The 24339-nt window shown below is 44.9% G+C and overlaps 1 protein-coding gene across 2 annotated transcripts; it reads left to right on the forward strand.

The window, feature by feature from the left end:
* Positions 1–7867: 7867 nt before the first annotated feature.
* Positions 7868–24121, forward strand: olfm1b (olfactomedin 1b). 2 transcript variants are annotated; one of them, XM_084035181.1, is made up of 6 exons: positions 7868–8023; positions 14056–14205; positions 14731–14886; positions 16874–17093; positions 20364–20470; positions 21914–24121. In XM_084035181.1, the coding sequence occupies exons 1-6, from the start codon at positions 7958–7960 to the stop codon at positions 22586–22588; spliced, it is 1374 nt and encodes a 457-aa protein (XP_083891307.1). In that variant the 5' UTR covers positions 7868–7957; the 3' UTR covers positions 22589–24121. The 2 variants fall into 2 exon arrangements, with proteins under 2 accessions (XP_083891307.1, XP_083891306.1); XM_084035180.1 differs by lacking the exon at positions 7868–8023 and adding an exon at positions 12373–12895.
* Positions 24122–24339: the final 218 nt, after the last annotated feature.

Raw genomic sequence — 24339 nt, forward strand, 5'->3', positions numbered from 1 at the left:
CTAGACAGATCTAAACAAACAGACAGATCTATACAAACAGACAGATCTAGACAAATGGACAGATCTAAACAAAAAGACAGATCTAGACGGATCTAGACAGATGCAGACAGATATAGACAAACGGACAGATCTAGATAGATGTAAACAGATCTAGACAGATCCAGACAAACGGACAGATCTAGACAGATCCAGACAAACAAACAGATCTAGACAGAAAGAAACAACACTGTCTGTGATGGTTCCTGATAGTCGCTGTCTCCTGAACCACATCATGTCACGATGACTCAGACACAGACACTCTCACAAGGTGAAAACAATACCAACGCCGCTGTCGTGGCTGGTACATTATTATTGACTCTCAACAATCCATTAAGTTGATTTGTCAACATCAATAAACTATATACAGTGGAGGGAGCGTAGGAGGCCTGGCTGCCTTTTTTGTTTGGCAGAGAACACAAAAGGCCCTTCAGGACGTCGGACCGACACACAGCTTTTGTCTGGGGAGGACAGGCTCACCCAGGAGCTCAGGGATCTTTCCTCTCGGCCGGCTTCTGGCACTTCTCGAAGCTCTCCCGCAAAATTACCCAGGACATCTTCTGTGGAATCTCACGCTTGGATTTAGAAAGCCGCTCACATCAGACTTGTGGCATAGCCGCTTAGTGACAATTAATTAAGATAGCCAGACTTACTGTGTGATGCCCTCCGTGTCGTCCAGGCTCTGCAGGCAGTGGGAGTCTTTCTCTCTGTGAAAACGATAAAAGTCCCTACATGTGTTACAATCACACAGTACATCCTAATTACTAACCAACGGAGGGGAAGAGTTGATTTGCGCATTCTCAACTTCTTCGACTTTTCACCGTTCATGTCAGTTTTGATTTTGACCAACACCTCTTCTTCCTCCGCTGCCTCAGGCTCAGGTGTTTGCACCTCAGGTGGCTGCCGGCGGGGCGTCGGGCTCGGCCATGGCTCTTTGCGCTCCAGCCCTTCATCATCCTCTTCATCCCCCCTGGCTTTGGTTGTCAAAAACCACAATGACAGAAGGAATGATTATTTTGACGCTCGCTCCTGTGCTGTTTGTGTATTTCTAACCTTCCAGCCGGCTTCACTACCCATTCCTGCTGCCTTTTTGACAGACTTCCTCTCAATGCTCTTCCTTTTCCCGGCCTCCTGCAGGTGGTTCTGCACATCAGCCCGGATCAGCTCGCCATCCATCAGGCGCTTGTCCATTTTGAATGCTCAAGAACGGACAGGACACAGACTGGATGTCGACCCGGCCTGTGGCAAGATTCAGCAGGATCTATCTTTCTTGAATGTTGGGCAACCGAAGAGACCTCCAGAGGTGGTTCAGCAAGGCCGAACACACCTTCAGGCAGATGGTGCAAACAGTTGCTGACTTAGGTGATACAAAATATTCTTAGTTTATTCTAAAACACAGGTGATAAGCTTCAGCAAATATCCCAGTAGCTGAAATATTTATATAAAATATAATGTATCAAATAAAGGTTCAAATTATCTTTACAAATGCTGGAAGTGAATAATGTAAGAGAGAACAGCAAGAACAGCTAATAACTTATGAATAAATAATACACATTTTTTACATTAGTCATACAGCATTAAATATGGCTTCATTGGACCACAGACTGAGACTAGGAGGCCGAAAGACATTGGGTCAGACTTTCATGTCAAACTTCAAACGTGCAAATTAAATAAAACATTAATGAACCAAAAGCGTCACCTTTATGGAACCTTTTCATCCATTGTTATCTGAAAGTATTGGCAAAAATAATCACCACGGCAATGACATTTTCAGTGATTGCACAGTATCAAAAATCAATGCTAGAAAATATTGCCTGCACAGTTTAACAGCTGCATTCAGCACAACTACAATAACGAGACATACTGCGTTGACCTTCAAGGCAAGAAAGCTGTAGCCTAGCGACACTATTATATGAGGACACGCAGGAGGTGAGGCATCGCTGCAAGCTTATGCGGCGTAATTAAGACATTCACAAATCTGGCGACCCAGTAGTCTGAAAAGCACATTGCTGAACTGCAGCTCAGTCCTCCAAACTACTGATCTGGCAACTGGCGGCGGCGTCCTTTAATTATCTCTGACATGAATACAGGAACCACGCAGAGATGCCGCGTGTGATGAGCAAACAAAGGATGGTACCGTATGACAGAAATACTAACATCAAGCAACGACTGTGAGCTCCCCCCGCCCTCGTCCTCCCTCCGCTCTATTCTCTTCACTCTTTTTGTTTTTGCACGTCCATCAATCCGTCTCCTGCTGCATTTCCTCTCTCTTATGTTCATCCATGATGGCCTCCACACTGCTCTGCTTCTCCCCGTCTCCCATTGTCTGTCAATGTCCCTCAGTGCATGTCTGCTGCGTCATTCTGGCATGACCTACATAACCCCTGGTCATCAATTTTGTATATCTGATGCATTATGATGCATGGATTTCTACAGCAGAGTTCCCTCCAGGCAGCTGTGAGCAACGGCATGTCACTAAAATAAACACACACACACAGACACACACACACACCCACACACAAGCATAAATCAGACCATAGCAGTCGTTCGCTGACTTGAGCCCCCCCCCGGCAACAACACAAACGGACAGCACTGCAGCCTATTCAGGGGCAGACAAACACAAAGAAGACGGCACAGTCTGAGTGGGGATGATACTATCTTGGCACCGAGCACTGGATGAAGCGAATACAAAGATAAATGGAACGGATAATTAAGAGATGATGGGAGAAATACACAAACCCGTCGTTTTTAATAGAAGGTTGAAGCAGCTGAATGGACACGCCGGAAGAGAAATAGGCTAACACGTTGTAACCCTCTGAACCAATGCGGTCACTCATCGGTAAAGATGTTTGACAATGTGCTTCCAGTGTTTCGGACTGGAAGCAAGAATGAAAAAAAAAGAGCATCTACAGCAAGCGTGTCGTCACAGTTGAAAGTGTTTTTTTGAAAGGGTGCGTTTACAGATTTTTTTTTGCGATTTAGGATCTTGCGCTTTTAATGTAAATGTCTGCATTAGCCAAATCACAGTGCTCAGTCAGTGAATAAAAAGGCCTAAGGGTCGGCCTGTAGGCTTCTCCACCCGGCGGCCTTGAGTTGTCTCTGTTTACCCAAACTGTGTGGGTTCAGCATCAATCACAACAGCCTACACCAATCTACAGAGCACTCCGCTCTTATGTCTTCATCATCTGCCTAAATACCTGCAGCTATACAAAACATGGAAGCAAAACTGACAGTTACTCAGGGATGGATGAGCTGTAGCAAACTGACTCTTGCGTAGCCCAACTGCAGTGTATACAGTTATAATAAGATGGTTACCACTCGAAATGAGTTATCCTTTCCACCATTGCTGAAAACTGTGTCCTATTAGCTCATTATCTAATGAGAACCCTATGAAATAGTCCTATAAATACATCTTTGATGGTTAAGTACATGATATCATACTTGCGCGATGACTGAGGCTAAAGCTAAAGCTCAGCACCCTTACCAGCTGATGAACCACGTAGAAGGCTTGTTAGTAAAGGAGCAGCCTTATGTGTTCAGCAGGGTAAAGTTAACTGATATATTTAGCTAACGTAATGCTATCTAGGCTAACAATTAGGCTGGGATGCTAACACAAGGGCGTTAGCATCTCTCGCTCTCTCTGCCCAAGAGGGTTTTTTTCATATTTAACCTCAAAGAATAATGCACTTAGTTGATAATACAACATTATTTTGGAAGTAGCTTCACTACTGTAGGTAGTTAGCTAGTTAGCATGCTAATATGTGCTAAGTGAGCAGAGAAACTCACTGTTTAATCACAATCGTGCTCTTGTATTTTGGGTTTTGGAAACACTGTTGTCCAAATTCTTTGAATAACAAGTATAGCTCATGTTGGGCGTTTCGACATGTGGGGTAATCCCAGTTATTCATCTGCCATAATTTACTTACGGTGGCTAAGCTACCATTGGATGAACGCTGTTCGGGGTTAGCAAATTGTCAACTGTGGGAAAATGTCCTAAAATGTTCTAACGATATTTAGTGAGATATGAGTCCATCCTTAAGGAAGAGAAGCCGGCTAATCTTTGATGGACGAGGTTAGGTCGTGAACGTTAGATGTTAATGATCTAATTCATCTCTGTGATTCCGAACGGCCCATAAAACTTTAATGATTTTTGGATGTGGTGATTGGAGAGGCCGTTATAATGTGTTTGACTTCACGCCGGCATCGATTGAAATCGCTCCAGAATTGCTCTTGCGGCTTCTCTGGCGACATTACTGACCCGCAGTACGAGGGCAGCATTCGCCTCAACGTGGACACCTGATGCTCGAAACTCGTTTTTTTTTTTTTGTCTTTCATATGAAACGGCTCTCTGTTTCACTTCAGACCTTAAAACTATGTTGAACATGTGGCAACTGCGTTTCACAGAGATTTGTCCGGATGAAGATAAACGAGAGAAAAATGATTCATCGGACCACGCTTTTTCCAATTGCAGCAATCAAGAATTTGTACTCTTTATGCCAGAACATTTATCTTTGTCTAATGGCCTCAGATATCGCCAGTTTCTGAAAGGCAGCAGCGCAATACATGCCAGCTATACATGAATCTCAATAAGTGCAGAGGCGGTAGTTCTGCTCAGAGGTAAATTGATAATTGTTCGTTCTTCTACTTGTCATTTGCCTCGATAGATGGGAGATAAATCTCTTCATCCACATTCCTCTTATTTCTAGCCCTCTCTTTTCATTTCCTCTTGTCCTTCCTCCTCTCCTCCCTCACCTGATCACTCTGTACAGCACCAGAGGGTTTTTATCCTCCCAAGGTCTTAAGACTGAATGCCGATAGAGTGATTATCCAATGCATTAGTACCGACTCCAGATAAGCACAGAGTGGGCTGTTAATTCATGCTTTTAATGGCGCTCTCTCCTTTTACGTGCAGAACTGGTTCCTGGACCCATATATATATATACAGACCAGGTTTGCAACGCGCCGAATGAATGCAGCTCTGCTGAGACACAATGGACGGGTGCAGCATATCTTTGATAGCCATCTGTAGCATCAACCCTGCAGAGAGCGGAGGGAGAGAAAGTGATGAAAGGGGGAAGTAATGGCAGCGCGCCTGAGAGGGACGACACACATTCTATTGGGACCTAAATTTAAACTGGAGCTCTTTTACTCACTTCCCCCCCAATCTCTCTTTCACACACTGTACACTTGCAAAAAAAAATCCCATCTGGGAAGAAGGAGGGGAAATAACTCAACTGGTGAAAGAACAGGGCCTCTCTCAAATGGAGCATTTTGGAAGGTTAATCAATTTTTTTCCCTGTGAAACGTTGGATAACTACACGCCAAATCATAGCGTTCTACAGTTCATCCCGCGAGCAGATACATAAGCAAAGAGAGTGTGCTCACAATCATTCTGTCGCCTCACAAAATGCAATGCAACTGAGCGAGCACATGCGTTTTTGCTCAGTGACTTCCCATGCGATGCACCTGCAATGACGACAATTTAAATACATCTGCATGCAAACAAGATAATCCAGCGATTTGCATTTTGAACTCAAATACATCTCGAGGAGGAAATATCCATACGAGGAGGCCACATGAAATCAGTACCCCACATCCAGCTCTGTTTGAACACTGAATTCTTCCCCAATCACAGCGGCGATCCATCATCTCCTATTGCTTGTGTTGATTGCTCGTTCACCACAGTCCTCATCTACTTGCATCAGTGGACGAGGAAGCGAGAAGACGCATTAACTTTGCACAAAATAACTAAACCAGACGCCATCATTCATTTTTTAGAGAGTTGCAAAAGAAAAAAGGTGCCTTGTATGAATTAACCGAACAGTCGCCGAACGTCTTCTCTCACATCCGAAGGCGGTGAAGGCGAACAAACATTCCCGTTCTCCCATGCAACTTTTAATAGAGGAACAGCTCGTCAGGCGGTATCAAAGGGACTACTGTGCTTTTAGTGGAGGTGTCCGCTGTCGCTTCATGCAACGGAGACAGCCAACTTTAATATCGGCCAAAGTGCCAGTGAGAGGTGTCTCCTGCTGTCCGGTGTGTGGGCTGTGTACCGCCACGCAGGGGACGGCTCCGGCCAAACAAATGTTCTTTTGTCGGCATCATTCCACTTCCATTACTCAGAGATAACCCCGCCACCCCCTTGCCCCATAATCAAATCCTCATTGAGTGAGCTGAAGACACGTCTGATGGAAAGAAAAATCACTCGGACTTGCAAAAGCAATCGGACGCACGAGAAGAACGCGCCATCCTGAAAATCATTTTGAGTTTAAACCTCCTCTCGGTCTAGTTCAGGCAGACGGAGCAGCCAAAAAAAAATAATCTGCTAACGGACAAATGAGAGTTCACAGAACACAGATAGGAACTTGCCCTGGTTCCATTACGAGGTGATTTATGCGTCTTCGTTTCAGCTGGGAGTCCATCTACAGGCCACTGGGCTATCGGGAGTATAATGTGGTTCAGAAAGTCGTGGGCAGGCAGGAGCAGGGCCGCTTGACCGTCCAATTAGAGGTCTATTGGGTACCTTAGTATCATTCTAGATGGTTCTAGCGTGCAGATAACACACACACACACTAAATTAAACACAAAACTAAATTATTAAGACAAAGGATTCATTTATTATGATGAGACTGGATTCATCCCGCCCACACAGTCCCGAAGAGGCAAATTAAAATAATCCTCCAAATATCTCCACATCCCGTAATTCTAATGCTTGATTTCCCTTGTTGGTAGTAACACATTCAAGTACACAAGTGTACAGCTTTGATTGTGTACTTTTTGAGTAGGTTTATTTGTCTGTTTATATATACATATACTGAACTCGACAACAATAATGACAATGATGCTCAAACGCATCAGTATAGTAATGAAGCTGGTATTCGAGAAAACACCGGTGTGGTTATTTGTGATTGGCGTCAAAAGTACAGCCGACTACTTGTCTTTGAAAAGGCTCGGGTAAAAGTAGAAGTACTGATTCAACTAATTTACTCAAGTAAAAGTGGAAAAAAGTACATTCTCTGAAATGTACTCAAAGTATTCCTATTATACTTGCTGTGTTTTTTGCGTCACAGTAGTAAGAAAAAATATAATCGACTTCCCCTCAAATGCATTCAAACTAAAGTAAGGAGCCTGTTTTGAAAATGTGAATGTAGAAAGTACAAATTTTGGAAAAAAATAGAAATAGGTACTTGGTTATTTCCAACCTCTGTTATCTGGCAGCATTTTAACATCTAATAATAACACATGAGCTCATGGGTATGGAAGACAGTATGTTGTTTTTTCCTTTAGACAGACTTATTTGGAGCGAATCATCATCCGGGAGAGGCATGGTCCCTCCCTTATGCTTTGCCAAATTTGAATCTCCCTCTCTCCGCGATGCTACTTCCGCTTTCAGCACCATGTACAGCGCCGTCACTCTCATCTCTTCCCCCCCATCGAGAGCAGCTTCGCACGGCGGCGGCTCCAGGCGGGGAGGGAAACTTTTGGCGATCCCGGAGCGCAGCTTCAACAGCGGGCGTGTGCGCATCGACAGTGTCCTGCTTCGTTCTCCCGCCCGGATGCTCATCACAGCCCGACGCAGCCAGAAATAAACTGCGGCCACGGAGGAACCGACGGACAGGAGAGAGAGAGGAGAGAGAGAGAGAGGCAGCGAAGACATCCGAGGCTCCCGATATGAAATGAATATGCACGGAGCCGCCAAACAGACCCGCCGCGTCCTGGGCTGCTGCTGAGGGGAGAACAGCATTAAAGAAGAATTTAACAAACATAGAATAAGAAGAAGAAACCAGCCCGGAGGAGAGGACCGCTGTGCGGGGAGAGGGGAAGAGGTGGTGGTGGTGGTGGTAGTGGTGGTGGTGGGGGGGACGCGAAGGGACTCGATCTGCATGTGAGACCGCTGGTCCACACACACCGGAGGCAAGAGATGCAGCCTGCGAGCAAGCTCCTGACTCTGATTCTCCTCATCTTCATGGGCACAGAACTCACCCAAGTAGGTTTTTTTTTAAATGTTTGTTTCACGCCATTTTCCCCCCCACATCCTTTTAATTAAAAGCTAAAAAATAATCAAATAAAAGCGGTTGATTGGCTTCAGATCCGAGAGATTATACCTGGCATACCTCGCATAAAGAGCCCCCGTGAATTAGCCCCCTCTTCCCCCCTCCCTGCTTAAACAGATTAACGGTGGGATTACATGATGTGAATACATTGTGCTTGACGGGCGCGGATGGATCAAGCAATCCCCACCGCCGGGGATGACAAACCGGCCAGATATATAGGGGGAAGGAGGTGGGTGGAATTATTGCATGAACTGTCAATTTTCTCATTAGCAAATTGCTCAGATTGATCAACTGCAGGGCTGATACAATATGTTGCCTGTATCTCTCTCTAAAAAAAAAGAGGCCGTTGTTGAATCATGGGGGCTGCTGCTCTTAAATCAAGGCTTCACAATCAAATGCAGTGTCTCATAAAGAAGGTGTTTGGAGCATGCTCAATGACCACACTGTGACTTACTGTGTTTTTGCCTGAGAGAGAGAGGGGGAACATTCATTCCAACAATGTGAAGCCAAGCCAGTAGTAAACAAATGGACTGGTCCATAAATCGCATCTTTGGGATTCTTTTACTGGAACCAGTAATGACTTCCTGCCGTTCCCAGCGACGCATGTAATATGGTTGCATTAAACTGTTGCCTTTATACATTTTGTGCAGACGGTATGGTGGTGGTGGTGGTGGCGGGTGGAGATGTGGAAGGGGGGGGGTTATTTATCACCAGGCCATGCCACCACCGGATTGAAGAGTTTGATGATTTAATAGCCCCCCCATGCTTGAACAGAGAGTCATATTTCATTGGCTTCACTCTAGTGTGAATCCAATTGTGGTTGGTAATTGGAGGCTGAAAAAAAAAAAGTGCCACAGAGGTATCAATAAATTAATCTCTGTTCCCGGAGGATTTGTAATATACTCCAAGTGACACACTCAATAAAATGTGTTGGAAGTAGGCAGCTGACCCCCCCCCCCCCCCCCCCACCACCACCATAACCAGTGTATTAGAACATTATTGATGATATATCGCCTTGACACAAATCCGCCGACATTATTGATTTAAACAGCAAACGCGTGACAGATTTGACATGTGGACGTACACACACAGCTACTGGTGCCGTTGTACCCCCCCCCCCTAACGAAAAGCATCGAACGTGTGAACTTGTAATCTGAACTGGACACGAGTGTGCGGCGGAGCAGGGTGCTGAGAAACGCTGACACGGCGGGAACGATGGGGCGATTTGATGGAAGTCAGAGGAGAGTTGGGACTCTGGGTTTGGTGACAGCAGGTGTCGGGGTCAGGGGTTTACAGTGCCGGCGTTTCTCTGGTGGCCTGAGAGTGCATCCCATCTGTTTTTTTGTTTTTAAGAAGGCAAGTCGAGAGGAGTCTGTTCCAGGAGGACAGAAACTCGACTCGACTCTATATTTATACAGCGTACTGCTATAGAAACCCACAGATCCACCGTAGGAAGGCCTTCTCTGCATCACATCTCTGTTTGAAGACGGATATATATATATAAATAAATAAAAACACAAAGTGAGAGGCGTATCCAGAGATGGAGAGCCTCGAACAATGCTGCTCCCTTAATGACCACGTGAGCCACCTTTGCTTCATAAAGTCAGCGAGGTGGGGGGGGGAGCAGGATCTTTTCTCAACATCTGCCTGATTAGTGGCGTTTCCACTTCCTCTCTTATTCCGCCCGCGTTCATCCTCCATCTTCCTCTCGCTGGAGGATTTCACTCGACTGCTCGGCGTTTGGCTACAGAGAAGAATAGTAAGCAGCCAGAGCGGCATCTGTTCCTCACCTAGTGGCTCCCCCCGTGGGCCTCGGAGGACCTCCCCCCCCTCCCACATCCTCAAACATCTCACGGACACCTTTTAACGACACAGATGGCGACCTGCTTCCCCCCCCCCCCTCCCTCCCTCTCAGACACCATGCAAACCCACGCACCATATCGCTCAAACAAGGTTGAACCTGCACGTGTTAAGGTTTTCGATTTCTGCAGGATTCTTTTTTTTACACGTTAAAAGAAAAAGAGCTTCTAATTCACATGAAACAACTCAATCAACTTCGCCAACTTTTCTCCGGCAAGGGAACGTTTTTTTTTTTTTTCTTCTTTTTTTTTTTAAACAGTAAGTTGGATTTTTAATACATGAAGGTGGAAGAATCAATCGGGTCTTTTTTTTCATGTGAGAAAAGAAACTGAGATGGAGTTGAGCTGAATTGCAATACGTGTGGCAGCTGGGGTTGGAGCTATTTATTATTCAGTATGGTTGCTGAAGCAAGTAGGGGGAGAGAGAGGGTAGAGAGACAGAGAGAGAGAGAGAGAGAGAGAGAGAGAGAGAGAGAGAGAGAGAGAGAGAGAGAGAGAGCAGAAGAGGTGGATACGGTGCGTTTTGTAGTTCACTTGCAGGCTGGAAATGTGTTTTTTTAAGATGATGCTGAGTGTTAATGTTGTTATCCTACATTATTTATTTATATACACACAAGCTAAACACCTGTTCACTATAATGCACTACAGCTCAATAGGCAAGAATATCATCATATATTAATCTTATTTTATTGCCTTATATTATTAAAATGTGGTCCTTTTTTCCACCTATCTTAATTCAAATCTGTGTCTTTTTTATTGTGAAGAAAAATTCACTTTTAAAGAGTTATTATTTAATGTTGCCGTATAAACCTCTTTTACACAATCTTATTTATGGAGGGTTCAAACATCATAATCCATAAGTCGTCATTGTGCAAATGTTGCCTTTTGATTTGGTTTGGACATTTTGAGATCTGGCGTACAGAATTATAAAATCAATCCCCAGTGTTTCTAATGAGTGGTCTTAAATGACAGGTCTCTCTATAAACTGATGAATGATTGATTTTTTTAATTGTATTTTATTGAGTCATCAGTGCAGCTGTGGTGCTCCTCCTCATGCTGCCGTGTTAAATACTTTATACGAGAGGAGGAACCTTTTTTATCATCACCTCCATTAAAACAGGATTAGAGCCGACAACATGTGAAGCATCAGAGTCATTAACACTGGACTAGTCCCCCCCCCCCCACTGATGCCTCACAATAATCTGTGGAGGCTTCACGACTCTGAGCTCTCACCTCAAAGGTCACAAAGAAGTTGCAGAGACTTGGGAGGGAGGGAGGGAGGGAGGGGGTGAGGAGAGAGACAGGGGAGACGTGGAGGTGCAGAGAGTGCAAACTTTCAGTTTACCAGAAAAATGCATTATGGAGCCGACAGAAATAGTCGTGGACACGGAGCCACTCGTGCTATTCCGGGGCCTCATGCATCATGCAGGCCGCCGTCCCATCGGCCTGTTGATTAACCTCCCTTCATATAATGCACACATCCTGTATTCAGTGCACAAACGTGGCATTTATGCATCATATTAATGCTCATATATTATTTTTTACACATATATTTTGCATATGTAGTGCTGCTTCCTTGCATTTTAAAAAGCATCCCCCCTCCCTCCCTCCCCCTCCCTTTTTTTTTTTTTTATTCCGGCAATGCCACAATCAGCTACACGATGGCGCCAGAGTCACGCGCATTAAAAGCTCACCTTCCGTTTGAGCGCGAGGCATCCGGTAACCCTTCATCAATAAAACATACTCCGACTTCTCATCACCCCCCCCCCCCCCCCCTCCCCCTCCTCCCCCTCCCTCCCTCCTCTGTCACTGAAATGCGACAGTTTGGTGGTGGTGTGTGTGTGTGTGTGTGTGCGCGCGCGCGTGCGTGTGTGTACGCGCGCGTGCGTGCGTGTGTGTGTGCGCGCGTGCGTGCGTGTGTGTTTTGACATGTGGATCTTTGCAGTCCTACTATGAACGATCCGGATCAGGTTCCCCTCTCATAGACAAGAAAGCAATGTCACTGTCCCATGTGATTAATAATCCTCCAGCGTCAGTGTCGGCCGACCTCAGCCGCACTGCTCATTGCCCCCCCCCCCCCTCACACACACACACACACACACACACACACACACACACACCCCGGGACAGTCGGTATCGGGCAATTTTGGGCGAATCAGGCGCACTCCCAGATATCAGCGTGAGCGGACCCCCAACCTGGCTGACATCATTGCGTCTGGCGATGTAGATGGATCCGTAGTACCTCCTCCTCCTCCTCCTCCTCCCTCCTCTCAGTGTGTGTGTGTGTGTGTGTGTGTGCGTGCGCGTGTGTGTGTGTGGAGTCAGTGGCACTTCATCACTGAGCTCAGCAAGGCAGGAGGCGGACCGTCGGGCGTGAACCAAATAGTAACGGTGAACCGGAGAGGCGGCAGTGTGCGGGACTACGAGCCAACAAGGAGACGCTTCCAGCAAGGGTTCCCCCTCCCCTCCTCTATTTTTTTTATTCTCTTCCACTGGAGCTTGTCTTACAGTTTTTATTTTTTTTTAAATCTCCATCCCGGACTCCCCCTCTCCGTTTTCACCGGTCCAGGTCGCCTCTCGGTCTCGCGCGTCCGACTCGTTCACTTCGTTTGGAGATGTCCAAAAAAAGAGCCGCCGATCCGGAGTCCCGGGTGAAGAAACAGCAACAGCAAGCCGAACTGGGCACCATGACTCGCCTCCCCCGATCCTCCGCGGGCTCCGTAGAATGAAGACGACCTGACGAGATAAAAAAGATTAAAAGGTGGAGAATAAAAAAGGTCCAAGCAGCGCGCAAAGATGTCGGTGCCTTTGCTGAAGATCGGAGTCGTGCTCAGCACCATGGCGATGATCACCAACTGGATGTCGCAGACCCTCCCCTCCTTGGTGGGGCTGAATACCACCAAGCTCACGGCGGCGCAGGGAGGGTACCCGGACCGGAGCACGGGAGTAAGTGCGCAAGTTACGCATGTTTCCTGCGGCTGATTTCCCCCGTTTTCTTCTTGAATGAATGCTGCGATTGAATGACAACATAGGCAATTTGTGCGCTTTGGTTTCCTAATTAAAAGGAGGAATTCTGTCAACGTGATGCGCTTGCGAAAGTAGACTTGGAGAGTCCTGGTCTGATGTGGGTCCAGCTGCGGTCCCTATGAGTAGCCTGCACTAAGTGGAAAGTTGTCATTTTCCCCTGGTATTTATAGAAATAAGACATCCATGGAGGATAATTAAGCGATTGAAGAGAAATTTCAAGGCAGCCCCCCCTCCTCCTCCTCCTAGTCTGAAACAGCAGGGGGTCCTCATGCATCCTCTCCCCCCCCAGCCTTTGTGAATGAGAGAGGCGTTCAAAGCCAAGGTACAGTTATAGAGTGGAGCTCTTTGTGTCTCTGACAGATCCCGGGTCTGCCTCTGTGCCGGGATAACGATGCTAGTGGAGCCTGAAACATACAACAACGGATGCCTTAAGGCAAAGAAAATAGATCCATGTTGATACCTGATATTTGAATGTGCCATTTCTGCATATTTTTTTGGTAAAAGCAGGGACTGACTGAGCAGAAAAAGGGCCTGCAGATGCACACTGAGATATCAAGGCGGCGGGATTTTCTTTGTGATGTCAGCACATCCTCTGGGGAGACAGCAGTTTGTGGGGGGGGGGGGGATTTTTTGAAGTCACTCCTTCTCACTAATTGATTCAATCAGCAGATCTGTCAAATTCCACTCACTCAATCTTATCTGATCAGCATCTCTCTCTCTCTCTCTCTGGGGAAAAGAACCCTTCATCGTGACGTCGTACTCGTCACGCTTTACACCCTCACACACCCACCCGGTGAATAACGGGGAGCAGCCTGATTGGCTGCATATTCCCCCCTTTTGTGTGGCTTTTTTATATCCTGTGTGATGGTGCGAAAGGGGCGGAGCCTGATGCCTGATGGGGTTTTTTCATAATGGTTATGAATGCAATCCGGGCTTTGGCATCACACAGCTCTTAATGGGCAGCGAAGTGACCTTTTTGTCATTTCCCAGCCTCTCTCTCTCTCTCTCTCTCTCTCTCTCTCTCTCTCTCTCTCTCTCTCTCTCCTCCTATTAATCCCAACCCTAACTCTCGCCCTCAGGTGTTGCCAGCCAACCCGGAGGAATCATGGCAGGTGTACAGTTCAGCCCAGGATAGCGAGGGGAGGTGCGTCTGCACCGTGGTGGCGCCCCAGCAGTCCATGTGTTCACGGGACGCTCGCACCAAACAACTGAGGCAGCTGTTAGAGAAGGTAATCACCTCGGAGTGACCGCCTTTTATCCTTACACTACTTCACACACACACACACACACACACACACACACACACACAGAGGATTATCCATGTTTGTGGTCCGCCCCGTCGGACAAGAATAGGAATCACGCTCTAATGAGCTCCCTGGAAACCCGGCGTGCATCATCAGAGGCAGCTACAAAAACTGAGTCTCTATTGTTCAGCCGGAGCAACACATATGATGACGCAACAGGGCTCAATACACACAGGCTGGAAGCTACCACATTTAGACAAAAAAGGAACATTTAAGCACATTTATGGGCTGGTAATCCCTAAATAATGTGGAGTAGCGAGCTTTTGGGAGAAACCAAATGTCTTAACAGTATGCATCCACTTCCACCGTGTGTCCGAGGGCCCCTGACTAGTTTGTGAGTCACTGCAGGACCAAAGCCAAACCCCCCCCCAAAAACAACACATTGGCAGTCTGTTGCGTGTTTCCTCTGCATCTCTCTCACAGCCAATGTCCACAATGTGTCCCTCACAGGTCCAGAACATGACCCAGTCCATCCAGGTCCTGGACCAGCGGACCCAGAGGGACCTGCAGTACGTGGAGAAGATGGAGGTTCAGCTCCGCGGTCTGGAGACCAAGTTCAGGCAGGTGGAGGAGAACCACAAGCAGAACATCGCCAAGCAATACAAGGTACGGAGAGACCGCCGGTACATCGATCCAAACCGCCCCCCCCTTCCATTTATACTGCAGCTTTAACCCATTTTGTGTTTTTTTTAAATATATTTGTTGTTCCCACTGTGATGTTTCCATAATGCATGCATAATCAAAGAGGTAACTGGACCCACCAACTCACTTCATGAACCTCCGAGATGGAAATCAACCTGGAAATAAGGAGATTAATGTTTATCACACTGAGCAGATAATGTAATGGTAAAATGTACCACCAGGATATCTGATCATGTGACACTTATCCTGAATATAATCTGATTGAAGAGTAGACACAAAGCCCCTTTTTCTCTTAAAGGGCCAGCGCAGCATTTACTATGATATTAGCAGAAATCGAAATTAATATTAATATTTGTGTTTTCATGAACTTTTACTTCCATATAAGGAGTTCGTAGATAGTTTGGATGTGTGTTCTTGCGTGGGGCCGTTCTCCTACACGCTTGGCAAGTTTGGTTGCAAGCTCAAATCCCACACACTGGCCCTTTAAAAGGGTTTGCTGTACAATCAAAATAGAAAAGCCACAGAAGGTTGAAAATAACTTTTATTATGGATATGCATTGATTATTGTCTCAGTCCAATGACTGTTTGAGAGTGAAAAATAAGTATTTTGTACTTCTTAAAGCCCATCAGTCATCAATTCAACAATGCTGAGCTGGAATTCAGGGCATTGTTATTTGAAGAATTACTTAAACGATCAACCAACTTTTCCAAATAATCGCCACTTACTTTTCCACCGATTGACTAATTGCATGATGGACATGAAATTGCTTTTTCAGCTCTCCACTTCGCAAAAAAAACGTTCTCAAGTGCTTCATGTTGTCGAAACACAAGAAGCCAGACAAGAACTTTCAAAATAAAATAATAAGTCAACAAGATACAGATCACAAATTGGACATTCGATGCACTTCAGCTTGTTTTATTCTGATCCACATCATAAAAGCAGATTCCTGATCATCTCATCCATGTGTGTCTATCCATGCATGCTCACATGCAGCCATTCAATGCATGCATCCAACTTTACTGTAATATATAAGTGTGTGTGTGTGTGTGTGTGTGTTGTTAGTTAGGTTAGCAAGCTCTAGCCCCTGTCAACAGTTTGTCATTTTCTTGCTTGCAGGGCTAACTTTAAGACATGTAAAGAGAGCCACAGGGAAGAAGAGGCAGGTCTATTCCAGATTCCCCTGAACTGGGCCACAGTACTGAGAGCATTTGGGCGTCAAACAGTTAATTTACCTTTTTTTTAGCACCATTAAGTCTAAGAAACCCCCAGCCTTCTCCCAAACCACCACTGATCTCTTCCTGCATGTTACTGCTGTCAAAGTTTTCCATTTAAAAGCTTTTTTTCTCCAAACGTAAATACATTATTATTATTATTATTATTATTATTATTATTATTATTATTATTATTATTATTATTATTATTATTATTATTATTATTAATTGCTGTTATATTTTTTTTCTTTTTGGCTTTTGTCTATGCATATTTGGTTACTCAACAAATCTATACGTTAAAAAAAAAAATCAATAGAAGTAAAATTCGAGACACTTTGTTGTGTGTGACATGTAAAAGCATGTAACCCTTAATACGATGTTGCATTTTAAACGATGATGACCAATAAAGAGCTTTCCCAATTGTTGTCGGTGTACCGAGGGCTTGCTTTTTAAAACGGCTGGTCACTGCCGGGGGGAGGGAGGGGGAGGGGGCGGAGCCTCCTCTGCTCGTCCAGGTTGGAGAATGTTTGACACACACCTGCACAGACAAAAAAAAACACACAAACTCTGAACACGGACACAGACGGGGGTCAGTGAAGAGGCAGGATAGAGTTAGAGCAGTCAGGCTCAGACAGGTGTTTTTTTTTTTTTTTTCTTTTCCTTTTTCTTTTTCTTTTATGGACAGTCTCCTTTTTTTGTCGCGCATGACACTCAACCGAGCTTATTCTAATCCTTTCAGGCCATAAAAGCGAAAATGGAGGAGCTTAGACCGTTGATACCAGTGTTGGAGGAGTACAAAGCCGATGCCAAATTGGTATTGCAGTTTAAGGAGGAGGTCCAGAATCTGACGTCAGTTCTAAGCGAACTTCAGGAGGAGATGGGGGCCTATGACTACGAGGAGCTCCACAACAGAGTGTCAAATCTTGAGGAGAGACTCCGAGCATGCATGCAAAAATTAGGTAGGCACAGAAAGTTGTTGGCACACACTTTTGCTTCAAAAAAACAAAATAACATGTGCATGCAGAACAAAAAAAACACACTCCCACTGACATGAAGTTTGTTGTGAGCGGCCAGAAAGAGATCTTCAGGCATATTCAGAGATACTCAAATGCATATTACACAATCTTACACTTTATGGTCAGTCAACCAATCACAGGGCTCATTACATCCAGGTAACTTCTATATCTTTTCCTGTCAGAACACCAATTTTAAGTCAATAATCAACATTTATGTGATGTTTTTCTGTTTCATGCGAATGTTAATTGAATATTTGGGGATTTTACATTGTTTATGGAGCAGCACACACCATTTGAATACTCTGGGAAAATGTGATTTTTATGACATTTTTATGACATTTTTATAGACGGCGTCATTAATAGAAAGACTTAATAATGAAAATATCCCATTTAGTGGTTCTACTTTGTGAACTTGCATAAGATAGCATCCTGTAAAAAAAACGTCTTCCTGTGATGGAAAAAGGAGTTAAAAAACAAGATGAGGCACAAAACACATAACCAGGGAGATGGCGAGTTCCTATCAGACTAATCTTCTGGTTTTAGCCCCGTCTCAGTCTCTTCACACCTCTGTCACAGCCCACAGTGCTAATAGATGCACACCCACACCACAGTGACTAAGATATATTACAAGAGCAGAGACACTTAGCGGGAATATCATGTCCCTGTTTCATATTATTCACAGTGCGAGAGGACAGAAAGGAAGTTTTGTTGCAAAGTCTACTAGTCACTTTATGTACATTGTAGAGTGAACTCAGTTATTTCTCCTGTCATTATGTATCTTTTATCTATGCACACAAGGTTAGTTTTTTTCCTATCGGCTGCTGTCGCTACCCATCGGACTGGACCAGGAGTCTGCTCTCTCAGTTCAATGCACATGTCGTTGCTCACATCTGCAGTCAGGCGAGTGGGGAACTGTGGGAAATCCACCAGAGTGTGTGTAGATGTGTGTGTGCGTGTGTGAGAGATCAGACTAGATAAAGGCGAGGTCACCCAGCGAGGGACTCAGGCACAACAGTAGGGTGGCTCCTCCCTTTCATCTTCACACGACGGCAGAGGAACTCATGCATAGTGCACACAAACACACTCTCGTTATTGAGATTAAACTTGCGAAGGTCACTAGACAAAAATTTGCATCGGCAGATCAACAACCGGGGTGTGGAGGAGAGGAGAGGGGAGGAGGGGGGGGAGACAGGGAAAATAAAGAGGGCAGGAGGAATAGAGTATTGAATAATAGATACAGCGTCAGGAGGAATTGATAGGAGGGGGCGAAGGGAGGGGGAGGGGGGGAGTGATAAAGTGAAGGCGAGCGGGGAAAGTGAAGGAGAGTAACTAGGGTCCCTGCAGAGCTGTCCTTCAAGCTGTTTTGTGCTGGAGAGACTAACAGACCGGCGGCTGCTGGGACACAATGGCCATCGATCAAGCGGGACATGCCAGCTCGCTGGGCAATAATCAAATAAATAAATCACCCCACGTCGTGCCCCCCTTCCCCCCCCAGGCAGAGGGCTTCAGGCAAATCCGATCCCCTTCACACACAAAACGCTGATGAATGGAGCAAAGAAAGTCACACCGGCGCATTTAAACGACGCCGCTCCTCTCGATTTCCATTCCCATCTGTAGAGAATAGTGAGGGCTCACGCCGTCCACGGGCCACAGAATCAATATTTATCTCCTCCTAAACAACCTCATCCAAGCTGACGTAAATGGATTTCCATCTTTATTATAAAATCATTTATTTATGTGTTTTGGATGTTGATGTCCTTTTTTTTACATGGAGGTCGTCAGACGATGAGGAAAAACTAGAAAACTGTTTCTATATGACCTCAAATATAACCAACTAAATGTAATAAATAATTAGTAATAATCATTAGACCTGTTAAACTTAAACTAGTAGTGACTAGAGCTGCAATCAACTAGTCCTAATCCTCTGAAAAGTTACTGAGAAACAAAGAATCAATTTAAGAATTGCTTTCAAGCTTCTCACGTATGAGATCTCGATGCATTTCTTTATCATACAGTAGAATAAACAGAATATATATTTGGCGTTTTGTACAGTTGAATGGACAAAATGAGACATTTGGAGACGTTTGTCACTATTTTCTGACATTGTATAGCCAAAAAAATGATACATTTGGCTACAATGTCATGACAACATTGTAGCCAAAACTACAAAACTAAGACTCATGTTGAAATAGAGTGAAATCATCTTTTTACAAATCATTGAAGAGTGTTCATTTTTATATCTAAATCCTCACTTTTGGGGTTAAACGCTGATGGTGTTTTCCCTCCAGATATCAGCTCCAGTTTCCCATCAGGATTTTCTCCCATTTGCTTTGCCCTTTGCCTTCAACGCAGGCAAATTCAGGCCAAAAGGGGATTAGACCCTTGTGTGCATCTCCAGACTGCAGATCCGTCAGCGGGCCTCCCCAGCAGCCTGCGACGGCAGCGTCCATCTAAAGATAGAGGGCACGATTAGAGGAAAAATAAATAAATCAATGGGCGATGTATTACCGCGGTCTGTAATCCCACTGAGGGTTATGTAACGAGTACTTATGTAACAAATAGTAGATGCTGCTCATGTGACCATGTGTTCGTCTCCCAGAGCGCCGCTGAGGTGTGATGCCCACACACAATCATGGGCACGACATATGTCTCACACAGACACACGCAGGCTGGTTATAGACCATTTTCATCATTCGACACAGATAATGTGGATTGTGTGAAATGATACAGAGATGAAAGAGAGCCACCGTCACGGTCCCGCCCTTTTAACTTATCAGAACGACTCATTACGTTCTTGGGACGGAATTAAAATCATCTAATTGACTGTTTTGTCTCTATAAACTTAAAAAAAATAAATAAATAATGGGTGCGTTGCCGTGGTGTTTGAGGGGCTGATATTTGGTCAAATTAGGGATACAGAGACCGGTGTTTTTAAATCAAAATCACATGAACACCTCAATCAACACTAATTAACACTAAAGCAGCTTACTAGAGCAGAATACACAGAGGTGCTCCCTCTCCTCTCGCATACACACACACACACACACACACACACACACACACACACACACACGGCATGTGTGAACGGAATAATAAGGGACCCCTCCGTGTGCAGAACAAGCTGGACGACAACCCGGACTCCTTTTTTTAAGTAGAGTACCCGAGTCCTGGGTGTTGCTCTGGATTTTCCCATCATGCCTCTCTCCTTTGCAGCGTGCGGCAAGCTGACGGGCATCAGTGATCCCATCACCATCAAGACGTCCGGGTCCAGGTTCGGCTCCTGGATGACCGACCCTCTGGCCCCCGAAGGAGATACGCGGGTATGTAGAGTCACGGGGAGTCGTCTCCTTATATGGTGTTGCCTCATCTGACATCATCATGAACTGACACGGTGTATATATAGGATATAATCTGGTGATATGTGTCATGATTCAGGGGTTAGAATTCAATATATTGGAGATACTGTAAGTGAGGCGATTATATTCAGATTTTGGAATCTAATTTTTTAAGGAAACCATAGTATGAACACATCATTATGAGTAAAAAATACAACTTCCTATCTACATTTTTTGATAAAACCACTGTCTACAGTATGATTGATTATGTTTTGAAGGTTGTTTTTTACCTTCTCCAGTGTGATTCCTTCCATTATCTTGGTCTTCCACACTATGAAACTATTATTGGGCTTCACTCTATTGGCTGGTTAACATGCAACGCTGCAGAGACAAGTCCCTGAAGATCTGCAAGACGAGTGTGTAGCGATACTAAGTGAGAGTCGACCTCCATCGTAGGTGAAGGTCAACGCTCTGCTGTGTTAATTGGACACTGTCCTTTTTATGAGCTGATTGCATCTGATTCCCTCTCTTCTGGCTGGTTCAATAAATGCTTTCATCACTAAAACACATGAAAATGAAATGCCAGGGATGAATCTGTAGGGTTTTAACAAGACTGACAAGGAAGGGGGAAAAGTTTATTTGTCAGCTCAATGCATGAAGAAGAAGCAGCATACAGAAGAGGAGCTGTGTAGATTCTGCTTCCTGGAGGCTAATTGTCATGACAACAAAGGCTGTATAATGTGTATATTTTAGAGATTCTGAGCAGCAAGGGTGAAACTTTCTGCTGACTGAGATTATATTCACTGTAAAGCAACTTTTTTTTTTGTAGAAACTAACACATTTTGAGCCGACTAACACGAATGACGCATGAAAGACGTGCCGCGTTATCAAAGGGCCAGAAAAAAGAGGAATGAATGTAATTGACAGGAGCAGACACTTCTGCTCCATGTCTTTTTTATGTCTTTGTTTCCATACCTTGGTTTTTTTTTAACTTCCTGGGCCCTCAGAGACCTGCTCCCGTGATATGAATCCTTTTTTTTAAGTCAATCACAGCAGCTCGTGGAAGCAGGTGGGGGGGAAGAAGGTGCTTCAGGTGTGTCAGTCCCTCAGAGACGAAGGAAGCGTTTGAGTTTCGAGTTCCGGAGAAAGAGCTCCTTTATCTGCCGCCGCCGCCGCTGCCGCCGGGCCGAGCAGGAAGCTGGGTCGAAGCGGCTGAAATGGGCCTTTTTATGTGGGATGATGGGTGTTATCCCGGCAGCCCTTGGCTGTCACGCTGGCTCTGTTTATATTCAGGTCCCCGCTTTGGTCGGCCCCTTGAGGAAGTCTGACTTAATTGGGATGCTTGATCTGCGTAGAAGGTTCCGGTGTTGTCTTATCTGTGTTTCTGGCTCGGAGGGGCTAACTCTTCTTCCTCTTCTTGCCGTTCAGGTCTGGTACATGGATGGTTACCACAACAACCGCTTCGTGCGGGAATACAAGTCGATGCAGGACTTCATGACGTCGGACAACTTCACGTCCCACCGGCTGCCCCACCCGTGGTCAGGCACCGGCCAGGTGGTCTACAACGGCTCCATCTACTTCAACAAGTTCCAGAGCCACGTCATCATCAAGTTCGACTTCCGCACCTCGTCCATCAGCAAGTCCCGGCAGCTGGACTACGCCGGCTTCAACAACGCGTACCACTACGCCTGGGGCGGCCACTCCGACATCGACCTGATGGTGGACGAGGGAGGCCTGTGGGCCGTCTACGCCACCAACCAGAACGCCGGCAACATCGTCCTCAGCAAGCTGAACCCCAACACGCTGCAGATCGTCAAGAGCTGGACCACCAACCACCCCAAGAGGAGCGCCGGCGAGTCCTTCATGATCTGCGGCACGCTCTACGTCACCAACGGCTACTCAGGAGGCACCAAGGTGTACTACGCCTACTCCACCAACTCCTCCACCTACGAGTACATCGATATTGCCTTCCAGAATAAGTACTCGCACATCTCCATGCTGGACTACAACCCGCGGGACCGAGCCCTCTATGCCTGGAACAATGGCCACCAGGTCCTCTACAACGTTACGCTGTTCCACGTCATCCGCTCGGAAGAACTGTAACCGTGGAAACAAAACGGATAACGTCCATAAATACATATTGTTTGTGTCAAGATCTCCCTATATACAAAAAAAATATCTGCGAAAGAAAAAAGACTATGGCAATACAATTCTATTTATAATATAAAGTAACTTTTACTGAGAGACTCTATCAACGCTGAATGCAAAGTGGATTGAATGTGCATATACATGACACTGAAAAAAATATCTAAAATTGAAGGGTTTCATTCCAAATATTTGTTACAGAAATAAAAAAAAGCTTTATTGGTTAATATCACAATATCGCAGATGATTGTTAATAAATGTTTTGTTTTTTTTGTAAATAAAAGGTCTTAATATAACTTGAATATGTACCCATAGTAGACTTTATTTTAATAGCTGCCATAATTTTTTGTCTGCGGAATTTTATTTTGGAATGAAACTCTTTAATTATTTGCCGTGTAGAAAATGATTGTAAAAGTAGTCAAATATATCAGATTTAAAAAAAAAGAATAAGAACAGATGCCAAAAAAAAGGAAAAAAAGATGATCACGCCTTTTTTTATATATATATGTTATGGAATATCAAACCTAAGCTCATTCCCGTGGCTCTGGTTCTTCTGTAGAAATCCTCCCAGCTGAACTTTTCTTTTGGTCAATGGGGGTCCTGACACAAAGACTGTTGGTAATACACTGTTTGGATCCCCGGGTCCCATGGACAGACAGGAGAGGTGGGAGGTCAGTCTAGTCAGAAGACTTGCTAGCTAACGGGGTGCGGTCTGTCGTATCGTTTTTAATCAAAGTACAGTAGCAAATCAAAAGTCTGTAGAGAAACAGCAAAACAACAATAACACCATCGACTAAAAGACCTGAAGGCACTGACTGTTGACAGCGCTGTTGTTTGAGACGACTTTTCCCGTGTTTGTGACTTTGTGTGAAAAAGGCTTTCTTTGCATGAGTGTTTTCGATCACTCCGGTCTGCTCTTCTGAATGTCTTTTGCTGTATGATATAAAATAAAAGGAGTGAGGGTTGGGAGGGAGGGTTGGTAGAATACCTTCTGGGATTTGAGGATTCGCAAAGATATTTACTTTCTTCTTTCTATTTAGTTCTTTTGTTTATTTTTGCTTTTTTTCCTTGCTATCGTTTAATTTAACAAATGTTCTCGTATCACTGTAACTGTTGGCACCGCTTCTGCCTCTCTGTATTTGTTTATTTGGACCGCGTGGGACGGCTTTATCTCGCTCACATCTCTCTGAAGAACAAAAAAATAATAATAGAATGTATCAAGTATTGTATCCTGGGAACCCTGGTCCTCCTATCTTCAATTCACATCATGTAGTAGGGAGAGGTTTATTTGATCTATTTTTTATCGAGGATAATCCTGTCTCATGTCAAGCCCCCCCTCCCCCCCAACTGCTAGTGAAGGATAATGCTGTTTTAAATGTATACCCCTGCAGAGGACAAAAGCTTTTCACTCTTTTTGCGCTTTGCCGGACATGTGTTGTATCTGAGATGAGATAGTTAATGATTCGTGTCAATAAAACAGAGAAATCTGAAGCTTGGGTTGTTACCTTTTGGGTTTTCTGTGAGGCCATTCTGGTCTTTTGTTGGATTCTGGGGAAATGTTAAGCATCTACTGGCTGTGACACATTTTTAGAAGTCTTAAAGTGATGCTTAATATCCTTTTGAATTAAGAAATTATACATTTTTCCTTTTAACCACGGATTCATAAACCATAAAAACGTTGCTAAGTTGCACTTGGGGGTTCTGCAGCT

Source organism: Eutrigla gurnardus (assembly GCF_963514095.1).
Source record: "Eutrigla gurnardus genome assembly, chromosome: 19".
Lineage (NCBI taxonomy): Eukaryota > Metazoa > Chordata > Actinopteri > Perciformes > Triglidae > Eutrigla > Eutrigla gurnardus.

Bases quoted from the DNA above. Each gene is read 5' to 3' on its own strand.
- olfm1b (XM_084035180.1), top strand. From the start codon at position 12,746: ATGTCGGTGCCTTTGCTGAAGATCGGAGTCGTGCTCAGCACCATGGCG. The intron at 12,896-14,055 runs GTAAGTGCGCAA...TCTCGCCCTCAG, and splicing joins ACCCGGACCGGAGCACGGGA to GTGTTGCCAGCCAACCCGGA. The intron at 14,206-14,730 runs GTAATCACCTCG...TGTCCCTCACAG, and splicing joins TGAGGCAGCTGTTAGAGAAG to GTCCAGAACATGACCCAGTC.